This window comes from Euphorbia lathyris, chromosome 2 (genome assembly GCF_963576675.1).
Source record: "Euphorbia lathyris chromosome 2, ddEupLath1.1, whole genome shotgun sequence".
Taxonomy (NCBI): Eukaryota; Viridiplantae; Streptophyta; class Magnoliopsida; order Malpighiales; family Euphorbiaceae; genus Euphorbia; species Euphorbia lathyris.
Genome location: NC_088911.1, coordinates 100,831,274 through 100,849,552, shown reverse-complemented (window position 1 = coordinate 100,849,552; position 18,279 = coordinate 100,831,274). Strand labels below are relative to the sequence as shown.

General features: G+C 32.5%; 1 protein-coding gene across 1 annotated transcript; it reads right to left on the bottom strand.

Annotated features, from left to right (window-relative positions):
* Positions 1-4,715: 4,715 nt before the first annotated feature.
* On the bottom strand, positions 4,716-5,400 carry LOC136220818 (dormancy-associated protein 2-like). Its single transcript, XM_066008624.1, has 2 exons — positions 5,242-5,400; positions 4,716-5,138 (listed from the first exon to the last, which is right to left on the bottom strand). The coding sequence occupies exons 1-2, from the start codon at positions 5,330-5,332 to the stop codon at positions 4,903-4,905; spliced, it is 327 nt and encodes a 108-aa protein (XP_065864696.1). The 5' UTR covers positions 5,333-5,400; the 3' UTR covers positions 4,716-4,902.
* Between the last annotated feature and the right edge of the window lie 12,879 nt (positions 5,401-18,279).

Sequence of the window (18,279 nt, the reverse complement as noted above, 5' to 3'; positions counted from 1 at the left end):
CTTGAGGAGAGAAATCAGAAATTAAAGGCTAAGGCGGATGAGCACCGTAGGGACCTACAGTTTGAAGAGAGACTCGCCAACGCCACAAGCAGCAAGCTTCGGCCTAGGAAATATGGGCCATATAAGGTCACCAAGAAGATCAACGCCAATGCCTGTCATATAGCATTGCCGAATTAGCTTGGTAAAATCTCACCAACGTTCAACATCCGTGACCTTAGCCCGTGGAAGTCGGATGGCCCTTTGGAGTTCAACACAGACAAATCAGTGCCAAATTCTTTTAAAGAAGGAGAGAATGATGCGGACATCCTAACTGGGATCGCGGATCACACATACTCTGGCAGATCCTCAGACATCGGACCCACGGAGGTTGTACCAAGGAGGGCGGATCCCCAGGACATACGAGCGGGGCGGATCTAAGAGTACACAAGGAGGCATATCAACATCTTCGCCTGGGCGGATCTCGGTTTACTTCCTCCCGAAGTAATTCACCAACAACCCTGACAATCCGTACCTGTACCATTGTACTGATTGTCGGGGCGCATCACCCATTTTACCCTTTTCGGATAGCCTTGTCGAAACCCTAGCAAGGGGTAATCCTTGTCTTTATTATCATTAGGAGGATGTATTTAAACCCTCATTTTTGTAAGGATGAACTAACTTTTAATCAATCAAAATCATTCTCTTTGAGAACTTAAGGTTTATACCTTGTTATTGGGATTCACTCCTTCTAGTTTAGCTAGAGAAGAAACTCTTTGTTGGTTTACGATTAAAACCTCCATTTATCGCTTTCAATCTGTATCACAAACTCAGGCACTATTTCAAAAATATGGTGTTATTCACCAAAGATCTTGCATCCACACACCACAGCAGAATGGTGTAGTGGAAAGAAAACATCATTTTCTAGCTGAAACTGCAAGAGCCCTACTCTTTCAATCTGGTCTCTCAAATAAATTTTAAGGTGAAGCTATGCTCTATGCTACTCATCTCATCAATCTATTGCCGACAAAAACCCTTGATTGGCAGAGTCCATATTTTAGGTTCTACAAGCAGGAACCTAATTACAAAGAGTTAAAGAGCTTTGGCTGTCTATGTTATGCAACAGATACACAGGCTCATAAAGATAAATTTGAGCCTCGAGCCCATCAAGGAATCTATTTAGGTTTATCTCATGGCCAAAAGGGATACAAAGTGTATCTTCTTGAGAAACAATAGTTGGTTGTTTCAAGAGATGTTCGATTCTATGAAACACAATTTCCTGGTGATTTATTGCCTGAAAACAATATATCAGACTGTCCATTGCCATATTTCTCTGTCATGCCTATACCAAATATATCTGACATTCCTTCTACCTCACAAACCAAAAATCTTCCTACTTCCGCAACTACTTCACCACCCAAATCACCAACTACCTCAGTGTCCCAAACACCAATTCCCTCACTATCTCATACTCCGATTGCTAGTCCTGCATCCACAGGTTCAAACACTTCTTCTCAATCTTCTATTACACCTCAACACCTTACTTTCACACCTACTGTTACTCCCCAAACCTCTTCAAATTCGTGCCACTCCAATGCCTCACAACCTGAACCTATGCCACCCAAAAGAGTTATCAAACCACCTCAGTGGCTCAATGACTTTGTGGTCAATTATGCTGACAGTTCTCTTACTTGTACAACAACACATGATACTTTTCTGGCCCATATTGGGAAGGTTAAAGAGCCAAACACTTACAATGAGGCATGTACCCAACTTGAATGGCAAGAAGCCATGGCCAAAGAACTTCAAGCCTTGGAGGAGAATGAGACATGGATTCTAGTTGAATTGCCAACAGGGAAGAAACCGATTTCATCTAAGTGGGTGTATAGAATAAAATATAATGCTGATGGAAGTGTGGACAGATATAAAGCTAGATTGGTAGCTAGGGGGTATGATCAGAAATATGGTGTGGATTATACAGAGAGTTTTTCTCCTGTCACCAAAACTATCACAGTAAGGCTATTTTTGGCAGTTGCAGCAACCAAAGCTTGGCCTATTCATCAAGTGGATGTGAATAATGCTTATTTGCATGAGTATGTAGATGAGGAGATATACATGTGGCCACCAGCAGGTTATACAAAGTCAAAAAAGGGTCAGGTATGTAAACTGACTAAGTCCTTATATGGACTCAAACAGGCAGGGCGTCAGTGGTATAAAGAATTCACTTCTACCTTGCAACAACTTGGTTTTCACAAATCTATGCATGATTATTGTTTACTGACTAGACAGTCAAATGGGCATTTTACTGCAATTGTGATCTATGTCGATGACATGCTCATTACTGGTTCTTCTGAAGAGCAAATTGCAGAGATCAAAAGTGCATTACATAAGGTCTTTACTATAAAGGATCTTGGTTATGTTAAATATTTTCTTGGGGGTTGAATTACATAGATCATCTGTTGGAATCATTTTGTCACAAAGGAAATATATTGCTGATTTGTTAGTTGATGCAGGACTATCTGATGCTGCTATTGCTACAAGTCCCTGCCCTAGTGGAGTGCAACTAGATCAACCAAATTCTTCTCTTTTATACCTCGATGCAGAAAAATATAGAAGGATCATTGGCAGACTTCTGTACTTAGGGTTTACCAGGCCTGACATAACATTCATCACTCAACAATTAAGCCAATACATGAATTCACCAACTCAGCAACACTGGAATGTAGCCTCACATGTTCTTCGATACTTGAAGGGAACAAGGCAATTGGGGTTATTTTTCTCAGCAGACAATGATGGTTTACTAACTGCTTTTTGTGATTCAGACTGGGGGAGATGTAGAGTTACAAGGAAATTTGTCACAGGTTACTGCATTTTCTTGGGAAGCAGTTTGATTTCATGGAAAGCCAAGAAACAGTCGACAGTTAGTAAATCATCAGCTGAGGCTGAATATAGGTCCATGGCAACCACAATCTGTGAGTTAAAATGGCTAAGCTATTTGTTACCTGAATTTCAACTTAAGGTTCAGCTTCTTATTCCTCTTATGTGTGACAATCAAGCTGCCATTTGCATAGCTGCAAACCCAGTCTTCCATGAGAAGGTTAAGCATATTGATATAGATTGTCAGCTGGTTCGTGAATATCTGCAACAAGGTTTCATAGTGACTCCTTTTGTTCCTTCACAAAACCAGTTGGTAGACATACTTACCAAGAATTTATCTGGTTCACAAATGCAACCTCTGCTTGTCAAGTTAGGATTGTTAACTATAACTCTCCCAACTTGAGGGGCGGGTATTAGTGTATATACATTACTTGTAACTGATATCATTTAATTGATATCAAGGGTACTATTGACCTTTTACTATTTTGTATTTTCTACTGCTATATAAAGTAGAGTTTTCCCCTTTTTATAAATAAGAAATTCTATTTCATCTCCATTGTTCTATACATCATAATATGACTACACTATATTTTATAAATTGCTACTTGTGAGTTTATATATATATATATATATATATATATATATATATATATATATATATATTTCAAAAGCACAGTGACTATAGTTGTTTTTTTAATAGAATTGCTGAGTTTAATTAATGTGGCAGAACACATTTTTGTCCAAAATAAATTCTCTCTTTCTTCTTTTTCTTCTCTTTTATGGGATTTTCAGAATTCTCTGGAATTTTCAGAATCAATTTCGTTTTGAATTTCTACTGGTTATGGAATTTCCAAAATGAAGAAGATGGTGAATAAAAGGATAGAGAATTATTTTGGACAAAAAAACATTTCAGCCACGTCAGTTATTTAACGGTGTGGGGATAAATTATTTTTTGTAATCAATTCATAACTTTCAATAAGGCTTTTCTCTCTTATTAAAACCCATTTTTTAGTGACAAATACCAATTCATAAAACAGTGTAATCAATTAATTTCTTTTTTGTAATTTACCTTTTTTTAACCCTACAAACTTCTATACGTTTGCTTTAGACGTGATACCTTCGGACTGTCCTAACTTAAACTATTTTGTCATTTAGCTCTTAGTTAGTAGCCAACCTATTAGTCTCATCAACTTAAAAAAATTATCGTACATTTGAACATTTTCTTGTGCGGAATTAACGAAAGATAAATAAACAAGCAATCGAAAAACACAGATTTACGTGGTTCACCAACGTTGTGTTGGCTAGTCCACAGGCAAAAGGAGAATAGTATTATTAGGAGGCGAAAATCAGATTACAAATTAAGTTTACATAATTGAGTATTTATAAACTCAATCTAACATAATCCGACTTGGAACCCACAACCTCTGACTAGAAACCCATGAACCCACGATGTCCTCACGATTCCGAATCCAAGTAGAAAACCGAAACACAATACTACTCAGAATAGGAAACAACATATACTGTTGGGCCGGGTGCGACTCCACCCCCGACCCCATGAGACCCCGTTACTTCCTGTGGTAGTGTGTTATACTGATTTAAGGCATTACGACATTTTTGTATGTACAGAACACCTTCCATTAGCACTAAATTGATCACACGTATATCGACTTCTGATGTAACTATATCTGCATGCATTCTGAAACCATAAATTAAATGTTAAGTTTTTCGAAAAAAAAAAAGAGAGTACAAAATTAAATAAAGATAGGTATCTTTAAACCGTTGAACAACTTATACGGTCTAGTTGTTGATACTATAATATTAGTAATAATCTAACAGAAAAAAAAAAAAAATTGAGAATAGAGTTATGGGAAGTAATAACTGTGTTCTGACATTATTCATAAAGAGTACATCAGAGTGCATGGGAAAATAATAACCAAAAGATATATATAATATATATGTAGGGCATGGATATATCCTTATTGAAATACAAAGCTTATAGCCCTACATAACTGCTTTCACATTACATAACATTGATGGTTAACTTTTCATCTAATTTCCGACTTGTTGTGTTTCTCCGGCAGCAACGGGCGGGTAACGACCATGTCCAGGTCTGTTATATCCGCCTCGTCCGTTCCCATAACCACCTCTCCCATTTCCATATCCTCCTCCATAACCACCTCTCCCTCTCCCATAACCACCTCTTCCTCCACCATATCCGCGGTGTCCACCATATCCGTCTTCACCTTTCTCCTCGAAATGCTCCACTTTTACTTGGTCATTCTCTTCTGCATTTTCAAACATTCGTCATATAAAATATACCATGTTACAGAAACTTTAGGAGATAAATATCCTGACAAATTAAAGCTATAGCAAATTAAAAGTACTTACGAGCAAGCTCACGAGCGGAGACCTCAGAAGCAATGAGCAGGACAAAGGCAAATGCAAGCCCAACAAAGATTAAAGTCTTTGAGATTCCCATTTTCTTCACAAGCTGAGTAAGACTTACTTGATGATATAATGAAGCTCTGGAGTACTCTATTTATAGTAAGCATAGGCACCAAGAAACCAACTATTAATTGCCCTTAAAATTACATTATCTATGACTTGAAACTTTGTATATAATTTTGTCAGCTTGTATTTTTCTGGAATATTAATTTAATTAATTTATATTTATTATTATATGCCACATCATATATTTTAGGAAAATTACACAGAAATTCATCTTTTAAAAACTATTTACAACTATGTCAAGTCATAATTTTAGATTATATATATATATTTAATTGAAAGCAGGCGGCCGAGCGATGGACCAGGACATCCCAACGAGGTTGGCATCCCCTGGAAAACCACGAGCTCAGAGCCAAAATATATTAAAGATAAGAGAAAAAAGGTTGACAAATAGAACAGAAAAGTGTCACCAACTCAGGTGAATCGGTACCCAGACCGCCCACTCGAGTCTAAAAAGCAAAAAACTGAACAAAAACTAGGAACAGAGTCCTGGCTAAGGCATCAACCACCTGGTTGCCTTCTCTGTAAACATGGGATACTATAAAAGTCATGTTGTTTAAAAGTGCCAAACATTAAAATAAAATCAGTACTTTTAATATAGTTTAAGGATTAGAATTTATAAATTAGAAGTCTAGAATATATTTTTTAGGGTTTATGATTTATGAATTTGAATTTAGAATTTTTAAATTATGGTATAAAATCATAATATATAGAGAATAATGAGATATTAAGAATTAAGTTTAGTAATATGAGTTTTGTAATTTTTTACTTAATTTTGATATTAATGTATTTCACCCTATCTTTTATGCAATTGAAAAAAGAACTATATAATAATTTGTTTGGGATACACAAAAATCCTTCCAAGTAAAAACAATATACGTGTCAGGTCTGGGAAGACAGTGTGCACCCGTAATAATAGCAGAGGTATATACAATAATCGTTCAATAGGCTGAAACTTACTCATTTCCCTTTGTCTTATAAAAGAATAAAAATATATAATCATTGAATAATGAATTTGAAAATACCATAATTATATTACGGATGAAACTGACCAAGCTCACTACAACAAATAATCAATTGTTCTATAGTTAAAATTGTCGCCTACGTGTAATATTCATGTGACTATGTTTAGGGGTGTATAGAGGGCTGGGGCTTGGCCCTTTGGCTGCCGGAATCACTATGACCAGAAATAGTTTTAGTCTTCTGTTTTCAGAAAATTTAAGGATTATGATGTTAAATTGATGATTTGATTAAACTTTGATAATGTATTTGATAAATTGGACATTAGAAACTTTGATTGAATATTTGATATAAATCGGGATCAGGGCGGTTCCGCCCCCTATCTCCAAGAAATATTAATGACGCCATCGTTTAGCACGCCAAAATGGCCCCAGAAGTGTTAGGTCATTCTTAAATCCGAATTTCTATTTTTTTTTTTTTGCTTGTGAGTCTCTCTAAATCCAAATTTCTATTTTTTTTATGTGCTAGGCCCTCTCAAATCCAAATTTTTATTTTTTTTTACCTGTTAGACACTTCCTAAATCCAAATTTTTTATTGCAAACAAATTTTTTTTACATCTTAAGAATCTTATACGCAATCTAGCTTATTTTGAGGAGTTTTACATTGATACTTAATAATTGATTTTTGACCACTTAGATTATAACACGTATATATATACAGAATTTTTTTTGACCGAGTTTGGCCCTGTCTTCGCCACTGGTTATGTTATTTAGACACATAAATTCAAGGTGGGTACTATCGTGGCACAAATGAATGTGGCTAGATAGTTGTCATGAGAATATAATGGCCGTGATATAACTTGATTTTTATGTCACGAGAAAATCTATATCTAATTATCTTCTTTTGCTACAGGTAAAATCATGACAAGAGTAAAATATGTGTGGCAAGATATAGTGGTCCGTGGCAATCAACTCCATTTGGACACATACATAATCGTGGAGAAAATAGATTACTGGTGGATGAAAACCTTGCTTAACCACGAGAAAACTATGGAAAAAATAGAACATTCATGACTAGAAATCTTACTTAGCCACAAACATATCCGTGGCAAGCTTGATTAAATTTTGGTAATTTATTTTAATTTTTTATTATTATATTTATTATTTGAGCTTTGTGATTGAAGGGAAGATCAATAGGAATAAAAAATAAACAAAGTTAAACAATTTTAATGAGAATAAATAATTATTAGACAACCATTAATTGTTTTATCATCTAAGAAAGAAACTCGGAGCAACACTAAGGACAAAATATAAATTTTAAATTGAGAATAGCTACTACAAAATATTATATAGTAAAAATTAGGGTAAATAATTTATAGGTTAAGGTGCAAAAATACCCCTAACGTTTTAGGTCTTTTACCCCTAACGTTTAAAATTGTGCAATTTTACCCCTAACATTGGAAGCTAAGAGCAATTTTACCCCTAACGTTAATAAATTGGGTCAATTTGAGAAATAATTCATCAAACTGTTTCCCGGTCATGAATCTTGTTATCTACACTTCATTCGTGTGTTATTTTATCAGTAACAAATCACAAACATTCGTTGGGATGTGAAAAAAAATAAAAAAATATACTGTATTTTTGGACGGATTAGACAAAAAAAATTCAAAAAATCCACCGAATTTATAAATATTAATCTCAAATTCTATTATTAAATTATAAAAAACATGAAATCCTTTTTTTAGAACGAATTATTATGCAATTGGTGCAGAATAATGAACAAAAATATCTGTGTTTTATATTAGTGTCTGAAATTGACTCAATTTATCAACGTTAGGGGTAAAATTGCTCTTGGCTTCCAACGTTAGGGGTAAAATTGCACCATTTTAGACGTTAAGGGTAAAATTGCTCTTGGCCCAAAACGTTAGGGGTATTTTTGCACCTTAATCTATAATTTATTAGTCCCCTAGTTTTTACTTAACACACTGTTTAGTTCCATATTTTGAAAAACACATTATAAGGTCTTTAACTTTTACCAATATTAACACGTTGGTCTTTTTGTCTAGTTTTTTAAGACTTGTAACCGTTATATTTTAACATAAATAGACATATATAAAATAATAGAGTAGCATGGTCAACTTATATTGTACCGTAGTTGTCTTAAAAGCTAAGATATGTTCAGCTAAAAATCTAAAAAAATAGATAAAAGGACCACATGGTTAATATTGGTAAAAAATAGGGACCTTAAAATGAGTTTTTCAAAATAAAAAGACTAAACAGTATGTTAGATAAAAACTAGAGGATTAATAAATTATTTACCCTACAAATTACATTGCTTAGTTTGAAAAGAAAGGCCATCAATTCATGGACTCCAAAAACAACAACAAATGTTATCATATTAAAATGAAAATGAAACGGAGATAATATCAGAATTTGAATAGCAAAACTATACATGTTTATTATTGGCAAGAGCCGTGTTACTTAAGCTCAACATATGTGTTGTAAGCGAAATACTACTAACCAGGGCCGGCTCGAGACTACTTGAGGCCCTAGGCGAAATATAAAATATAGGCCCTTAATTTTATGATTTGAAGTGAAACGCAAAATGCTACTATAAAAATGTGGAAAAACGACTACTTTACCTCACATATTTTCTTTCTAACTAAAATCGATGAGATCTGAATTTTATTTGATATGTTTGAGGTTCGATTCCCCAATCCATTAAAATTTAGCCCTCATTAATAGATGATCTGTAAATTTTACTGTAAACATTTATCGATGTCTGTGGTTTGCCCGGATCTTAAGAATAAAGAAATCTATCCTTACCTAAACTTTTTCCTTAAAAAAAAAGAAAGAAAGATACGTGGTTGATTCAAAGTCTAAATCCAATTTATTTTTATTTTTTTGGTTTTTGCGTGTGTTTCCAAGTAGACACTGTGACTTTATGGGACTCTAGTTGAAATGGGTCCACTATATTTGTCTGGTTTTCGTGAACTTTGTACAGAGTTAGATTAAGTCAAAAGAGCAAGTAACATATAATTTAATACCCGATTAAGACAGCTCTTAAATTAGATATTGATTCTTTTTATTTCTTTACCATTCTTATCTAAACAATGATTTTCAGATGTTGAATTTCATTTCTTAAAGTTCATCCGTGAACGAACCATGTGAATGTTAATTTAATATTTCTTAGTAAGAGCACAAGCGTATTATCTTATACGTAGATCCATAAATATATGGAGTTGCACCATTAGAAAGGATTTAGATCCGATTGGCCGGAAGAAATTAAATGATAATGATTGATTTGCGGTTACTTTTATACGAATTTGGATTCAAGAGAAGTATGAGATTTGTTGTGTTTTTATTTTAGTTGTACCTTTTATGTTTTTTTTTTTGCTCTTTGTAGTCTGATTATTTCATTTGTGATTTTTGTATTAGGCTTTAGCTTGTACTCGGGTGAGGTTTTATTACTTGCTATTGTTGTTTTGTACTTGAAGTTGTTCATCTAATATAATATATTAGTATTTTCTATCAAAAAAAAAAAAGGTTTGTTTTTTTTTTATTTAGGACAAAAATATAGTTCATTTTACAAATTTTATTTAGTTAATATATTTCCATTTTATTTTTATATACTATTTTATAAATGAAAAAAAATTAAATATAATAATATTTTAATTTGCTTGTCTCTTGTCAAAGACTCTAGAAGAGGCCACTTCGTCTTGTTCATAGGGTCGTTGTTTCACGACGCTCGGAAGAGAAACCTAATAGTATATAAAACCCCTTTCATAGACTTTCGATTACCGTCTTTAAAAGTCAAAATCCAGAACTATTGGGGTTTGAAATCCTTGTTGCAGGAAGTTTCGTTTTTAACGAAGGATTTCGGGTTAGAATGATGTTTTTTGGATCCAAATATGTGGTCTATTCATCTTCATGTACAAATCCTCACAATCCTTGATCAAACCGAGAAGGTACATCCACCCATTCGGAGATAGTTGCGCAAGACATGCTAAACTCGTTTACATATGATAGGGCTGAAACTTACCTATTTCCGTATGCATTTTCACATTCATATTCATGTATTTAGTTTACTTTATTTAATGTTTTGGAAAGATTTCACTTGTTTGTTTATGATTTGAGCAGAAACTAGTTAAACACAGATGGAAACTCAATATGAAGAAATATCAGCAAGAAATGAGCAAAAGATAGGCAAATAAGGAGCAAAAGAAGAGAAAATCATCTATCACTTTCGTGACCCATTTGTCACGTTTGTGACAGTGAGTTTTTCGCTTCTCCAAGGACAAAAAGTCCATGTCACGTTCATGACCATACTGTCACGTTCGTGACAGACACTTTTCCCAAACAAGGTTGCTTTCTTCATGTCACGAACATGACACTGCTGTCTCGTTCGTGACAGACATTTATTCAGCAAAAAAACATGATTCTTCATCTGGGAAATACAGCCTTTCGCCTGAATTAACATTTCTTTTCTCCATTAGTCACGTCCGTTTATCACAGAGGGATGCCTTCCAAGGGACACAACTTTTCCTCATCTATAAAAAGAAGACTCACCCATCATTTCCAGAATGGTTCGAATGATTCGGCTTGTTCACAAGTTCGAATCAGCATGTAGATATACATATAGATACAGAAATATTTCATAATCAGAGACATAACTCTGAGTCTGAGATATTAAAGTATCTTATTTAGAGATTCCATATCCATGCACCGAAAGAAGTGAGGTCAAGAGATAAGCTTTATCGAGATGCAAGAAGAAGATACAATAGAGAAGATGATCCCGAGGCTTGACAAACCTTACAAGGATAAGTAAAAGGATTGACAACCCCTATACTGTTCTGTTACAATATTTTTCCTGTATTCTTTATCTTCAATTCATGTTTAACATTATCAATACATTTATACGAGACATCAATCAAATGCAAATTATTCTATGTTTGATATTTTATTCTTTATTGCTTTATGTAGGGAAATTCATACAAGCAAAACATAGGAATAATTATCAGTTCATAAATCTAGAAGATATTCAGTTTATGAAATAATAATCATACTGTATATCTAAACTTGTTTTCTTAGTTTAAAAATCCTAATTCACTACGATAGGTCGATGAGTTAGTATTATTAATCTAATTAAACTTAAGTTTCTTAATCCTAGATCGAGAGATTGAATTAAGAGTAATTCTACAGTATGACTACAGAAGATTGACAGTATTAATAATTGTTCATTCTGTTTAATTATTATCAACTTGTATCAGAGCTATGCATGAAATGAATCATATGATTAGTTAGATTAGAACATTTAAGTTAGATTAAATCGATCACTCAATTAATGATTTTCTATAAACCTCGAGAAAACAAATAAAAAAATAATATACATTAAGTATCAATTGCGTTCTCTGTGGGATCGATATCTTTTATTAATACAAGCGAAACCGTGCACCTGCGGAATTCGCCTAACAACATGTGTCCTGATGAGAGCCATTCCCTCAAAAAAGAATAATTACCAATATATATGTCCTAATCAGAAAACGAAACCCACACACATACCCTCCTTTCACCTATAATGAGTCGAGACTACAAAAAGAGAAAGCAGGTGAAAAAGATACATGGGGTCTGTGTACCACTTAAATATCGCCACATGAAGACTTGTTAAAATATAGGATACCTCCTAAACTACTATAAAGGATATCTCGATATAATAAGGTACACACAACTATTTTTCATCACTCTTCTTCACTAAGAAGTCTTACAGATCTTAGTACCTCTACTTACTTAAGTATCAGAGTGGGGCCATCAGACTTCGTCTCCTCTTCTGACTGTTTGTTAGTCTTATATCAGGTACTCAAAGCAGCCGACCAACTTATCTCAAAATAGGAAGGAATCAGATTTAACATGTGGATAAATAAAAATAATTAATTATTTATTTATCCATATGAATTTTTTTTATTACGTTTACATGCATGCCACGTGTAAAAAAGTGTACCATTTGATAAAAGTTAACAAATGATCTATTTTCCATTCAAAATAGGTAAAATGTCACTTATTGGAATATTAAGGAACAAATGTTAATAAGATTTTAAATTTAAAATAGGGATTTAATATCTTATTTTTAAAACTTGTGTTATTATGATAAATTTAAGTCTAATTCATCCAAAAATGTATTTTGAAAAGAGAAAATTGCTTCATACTTATCAATAATACAGTTTCTTCGTAGATAACCAACGATGAGATAAATTAACATAAAAAACTTTAACATTACCTCCAAGGGCGGGTCTAAAGGGAGCCGACCTAGGCACACATATAGAGCCTCGACGTCCCCTGGAGGCTCCCATTTAAGGGGTTCTAATCTTTTTTCTAATCAAATTCAAAACTTATTTCAATTACAATATATTAATTATTTAAATAACCATTGGTAAAAATTATATCAAAATAATAATAATTATTGTATATCTGAATTTAATAATAACCATATATAGAACAATAATACAGTCTTAAAAAATAAAATGGAAAGTTGACAACAATAACACAATTTTTTTTTCAATCACGCGTCTTAACGATAATAGCATAATAGGGGTCTCCAAAATTTTCACAACTTATATTTCAACAATAATATGGATAAGTTACAAATTAGTCATATGGTTATTTGGGGAGAGAATATTTAACTTTTACATACAAAATATTGCAATTTTAAGCCTAACATTTACCAGACTGTGCAATTTCAAATGCTATTAGTGGAAGATAACCTCATTAACATAAGATGAGTTTATTTTCATTAATTAATAGAATCACAAGCCTTATTGTATGGTTAGAACTCTATAAATTGAAGAGTAAATACAATATAAAATTGCACATGGACTGCATTTGCGTTGCTTTATAAACATTAGATTTAAAATTACATTATTTTATATGTGAGGTCTAAATTAGTTATTCTCTAATAATTATAGAGTTAAATTTATACATTAATTCTTCGTTCTTTTCAAATTTCGACAAAATTTTGATCTATACTTAATTCCATTTAGTCTAATTAAAAAAATTAATTAAGTTATAAAAAAATGGAGGATAAAGTTACCAATGGCCTCCTAATTAGCATTTTTTTTATTATTTGTAACTATTTCATGCAATTAGTACTTAATAACTGAAACCCTTAGCCCGCCATAATTTTTTTTTAATAAAGTAAGTTGATTCAATGGTGGTAAAAATAAAATAAGGACCGTTTGTTTTACCTACTGTTTGTTGTTGCTGTTTGCGGTTATGGTTTGCTGTTTGTTGTTTGCTGTTTACTATTTATTGTTACTGTTTGCTCTGATTTTCTAAAAAGCAGAGATTCTCTGCTTTTGTAAAAGGCTGCTTTTCGGGTGTAAAAGGCAACAGGAGGTCACTAACCAAACACCTACTACTGCTTTTCCATATATAAAAGGCAAACAAGAGGTCACTAACCAAACATCTAAAACTGTCCATTTTGAAGTGAAAAGGCAAACATGAGCATGAAAATGAGCAACCAAACACCCCCTAAGACTTATTTTATCAAAAACAAAGTAAACATAATCTAACTTTATATATTAATATTAGTACTACATTATTATTATTATTATTATTATTATTATTATTATTATTATTATTATTATTATGTTACAATGTTAGTACTATTATTAGCTCTCGAAAAGGTATAATTCAAAGATCACATACTAGAAAATACAGATATGTAATCCTCCATAGATGCATGCGGAAAAACATCATCCCTTAGATACACGTGGTCTGGCTCTCTCAACCCTATCTAAATTAATAAATGAGTATATGGACGTCATCTATGACGTTCATATATTTGGCTTTTCTTTATTTTATTTTATAATTTGATAAAAGCTTTTCTTTATTCAAAGTTCTTATATTTCACCGACAATGTCTGTATATGCCAAAGCCCATAGTGTTATAATTTGAATATGAATAATGGATCAATTACATCCATTACCTTACCACTAACCTTTAGTAGTAAAGTTACATTGTTATAGTAAATAAATTAAATATTTTCAAGTTTCTCATATAATTTCAATTTTATCAAAATTTATTAGAATTTATAATACTATCAGTTAGTTTTTTTTTTTAAACTCAATAATTGAATTTGACAAAATTAAAAATAAACATATCAGATTTTGATATATTTATAAAGAAAAACCATGAAATGATAAAATGTAAATATATAATTAAATGTAAAATAAAATTCAAAATTGTTTTTTTATGTAATTTCCTCTTAATTTTACTAATTTTCAACCGTTGACAAATTCAAAATAAAAAATTTCATGAATTGGTGAAATTCTAAACAACTTTAAATTCTCAAAATTTTTGCTTTTGGAACATTTATGTGTTGTTTAGTTAGAAAGAAAAAGTCATTTTTTTTTAGAGAGGAATCTCTAGAAGTGATGATTTTAGAAACAAAAAATATAGTTTCGTGAAAAATGTCATTCTAAACAACTTTAATTCTTAATTATTTCAATTTGGATGCCGCTAATGGTCTTTTTTAGATGTTAGTCAAAGTTTAGTGACCATAGTATTTAAAAATGTAAAGTTGAGTGACTTTTGAGTTACATTTTGAAATTTAATAACTATACTGTGAAAATGTGAAAAATTCAATGATCTCGATATAATTTACCCTATGAATAATGTTTTGGTTATAATTAAGGAAAAGGTAAAGTTAAGAAAAAAAAAAACTAAAACTATGTACTTTCATTTTTTGTTAAATTGGTACCTAATTTTTTTTTTGTTCAAACGGAACTGAGGTTTTCATTTGCAACTAGAATTGAGATTTTTCGCTTTACTAAAAAAACCTCAAAATTAAAATGAGTATTTACGACTTCAAAATTGAAAAATTGAAAAGCCTATTGATATTCTAAGCAAATTTAATACTTCAACTTTTTAATTTTGAGATCATTTAAATCTATTTATTCCACCATCTTTTATAGGTCTATTAACCATTGATTGATTCATTTATTAAATTTATTCTTTCATTCAAAAAAATCTAGTTTGGTGAGGAGAGAGAAATAATGTGTTTTAAATAGAGAAAGTTTAAAAAATGATGATTTGTGAAAATAAAAAATGCTTCCTTAATAAATGTGATAGTAAACAACTTTGGTTCTTAAAATTTTGCATTTTGAGATCGTTAATTGTCATTTTTATAGTGTCAAATTAAAAATGTTTGGTGATTTAAATATTTATAGACTTCTTAGTAATGTTAATAAGAGAAAAGTGGTTTTGAAAGAGTTGTATGTTGATGAGAAGAAAGTTCTTTGTGAGAAAAGAATTTGGATAAGATTGTTGAGTATGTTGGAAGAATGTGACTAGAGAGTTAAATGTGAGAAAGGCCGAATGAAGAGGTTAGCTAAGAAATCAAGAAAGAAGAATGTGAAGAAGTCTTCTAGTAAATATGATAGGAAGATTTATGTGCACTAGTACAAAAATAGCCTATGGCCACGGCCGTTTACCCTCATTAGCCACGGTTTCGCGACCGTGGCCAAAGGGGGGCGTGGCAAATGCTTGGCATATTTAGCCACAGTTGTTCGACCGTGACCAAAGGGGCATTAGAGTCGGTTTTTACATATAACTGACTCTAATGTCTTATGTTTTGGCCAAAAACCAACAAAATCCAGAACCCATAAGAACGAAAACCAACAAAATCCAGAAGAACCAACACCAACACGCATGGAACCCAGAAGATCGAACAACAATAAACTCATATAAACCAATAAGAAAGGACACAGAAAACAAAATCATAAAGAAACCTAGAAGATAGAATACGAAATCCATATAATAATGAAGCTTAGAAGAATAACAATTCAAACCCATTCACTAACCTCTTTTCTGGTGCTTCTGCCACAAACACGAACGAAACAGGAGAAAGCTAGGTTGAGCAAAAGGAGGAGAGAAAGAGAAGGAGAAGCATGATATATCGTGCTTAAGTGGGTCTTTAGAGTCGGTTATTTAAATAACCGACTCTAATAAGGAATTGGCGTTGGTTTTTAATTGAACCGACACAATTAATCCAATAATTGGCGCCAAATTAACCCAGTAATTGGCGTTGGTTCAAGGTGAACCGAAGCCAATTACTGACTAATTAGCTTCAGTTTAATGTAAACCGAGGCTGATAATTGAGTCATTGGCCTCGGTTCAATAAGATCCGAAGCCGATGACCGGCCAAACCTCCAACCAATTTAAAATATCACATTTAAAGTCATTTTTTTTAAAACCGACCCCAATAACTGTTGGAGTTTAGTGTCCTAAAGACAATTGTTTTAGGATATTAATATTAATGAAGAAATTGTTTATTTGATCATTTGCTTAATCAGATATATAGCATTAAAATGTAACTATATATAAAGGCACAAATCTTTCATAAAGAAAGTAACCCTAAGTTTATTTAAGTAGTTATGAAGTGTTCATACAAGCATGAAGTGAGACTGTACTTTATAATAGAACCAATAGACTTAAAGTAAACCCAAGTCATGTAATATGTTATAGGGGTTGGCATATTACTCTTGAGACTTGCATGTAACAGTGTTTTCTGTCGAGATAGAAAGCTGATCTCACAAGCTTTAGATATTCAGATATCTAGACAGTTACATAGATCCGGTGAAGGAGTTCATTAGGATTGGGACCCGACTTGAGATAACAGAATGGATTGATTTATCTAATGTGTCAACTGTTCATCTCATTGGTATTAGTAGGTATAACTAATCCTCAGACTCAAACATTCGTTAATTAGTGATTCTGAATTATGGAGTCTGATACTTTGATTCTGTGCGAGCACGATCCAACAGGTGAGAGCCTGGGGTGTGCGAGAGCAGGGTTGGGTATCACACAAAGTAATTGCAGAATAGTTAACGTCAGATTGAGCATTCGTCACTCTCGATAAGTGGGAGATATATCCAAATGGCCGCTTATGGTGAATTGACTGAAATCCTTGCAAGGTGATAGAGTTAAGAGTAGAAATGAACATTTCACTTAACTTATCTTTTCAGAGTGAATTCAACCTGTACAAGTAAAACCGGACTCTTCGTTATATGTAACCTTGACACGTTCCATGGTTATAAGGAATTGACCGACAGGATATAGTTGATGAAGGATCGTATTATACTGTACTTAATGCAGAAAGGTTAACGTCAGTTATCAACCTGACTTCTTAATTGCTCTGGAGGAATATCATAGGTTCTGCTAGTAACAGCTCGCGATGGTATTCCGTTATATATATGTTGGAATTAATCGTGATGAATAATTTCAAAGGATATATACGGCTAGTGGCAATAAAGAACCTAATGGGTCGCATATGGGACTTGGAATCGGAGGACGAAAATGTAATTAGTGAGACACAATATAGGCGGCCGAAATTTATATATTAATTAGGGGGTAAATTAATTTGATTAATAATTATAATTTGATTATGGTTATGAATTAAATTAAAAGATTATCTGATAATATTAATTAGAAGTTTTTATGTGCTTAAAACTCTAATTAATTATCTCTAAAATTAATTATTTATTAATTTGATTAATAATAATTATCTAGATATAATTAGTTATTATTTAGATAATAGTAAATTGTGTTATTTAATTATCTAATTAGGAATCCTATTCCGAATAAGATTCCAGTTATTTAATTACCTAACACAACTGGGACTAGGGTTTTGAGAAGTCTATAAATAGACTCCCTAACCCCATAATTTCGACACAAACACAGAATAGAGGAGAGGAATCGTTCCGTCTTTCGTCTCGGCTAAATTACTTTATTTCTTACTCCCTCTTTGATCTCGTATCGATTTCTGTTAGAGGCAATCATTGCGATTGCTATACTTTAAAGGTTGATTACTGATTAGTTTTGTTTTTCTGTGTTGAACAAAAACGTTCGTTGCTCACAGATTGATAATAAGAAGTTGTGGGCACTTCGTTTGCAACCGTAGATA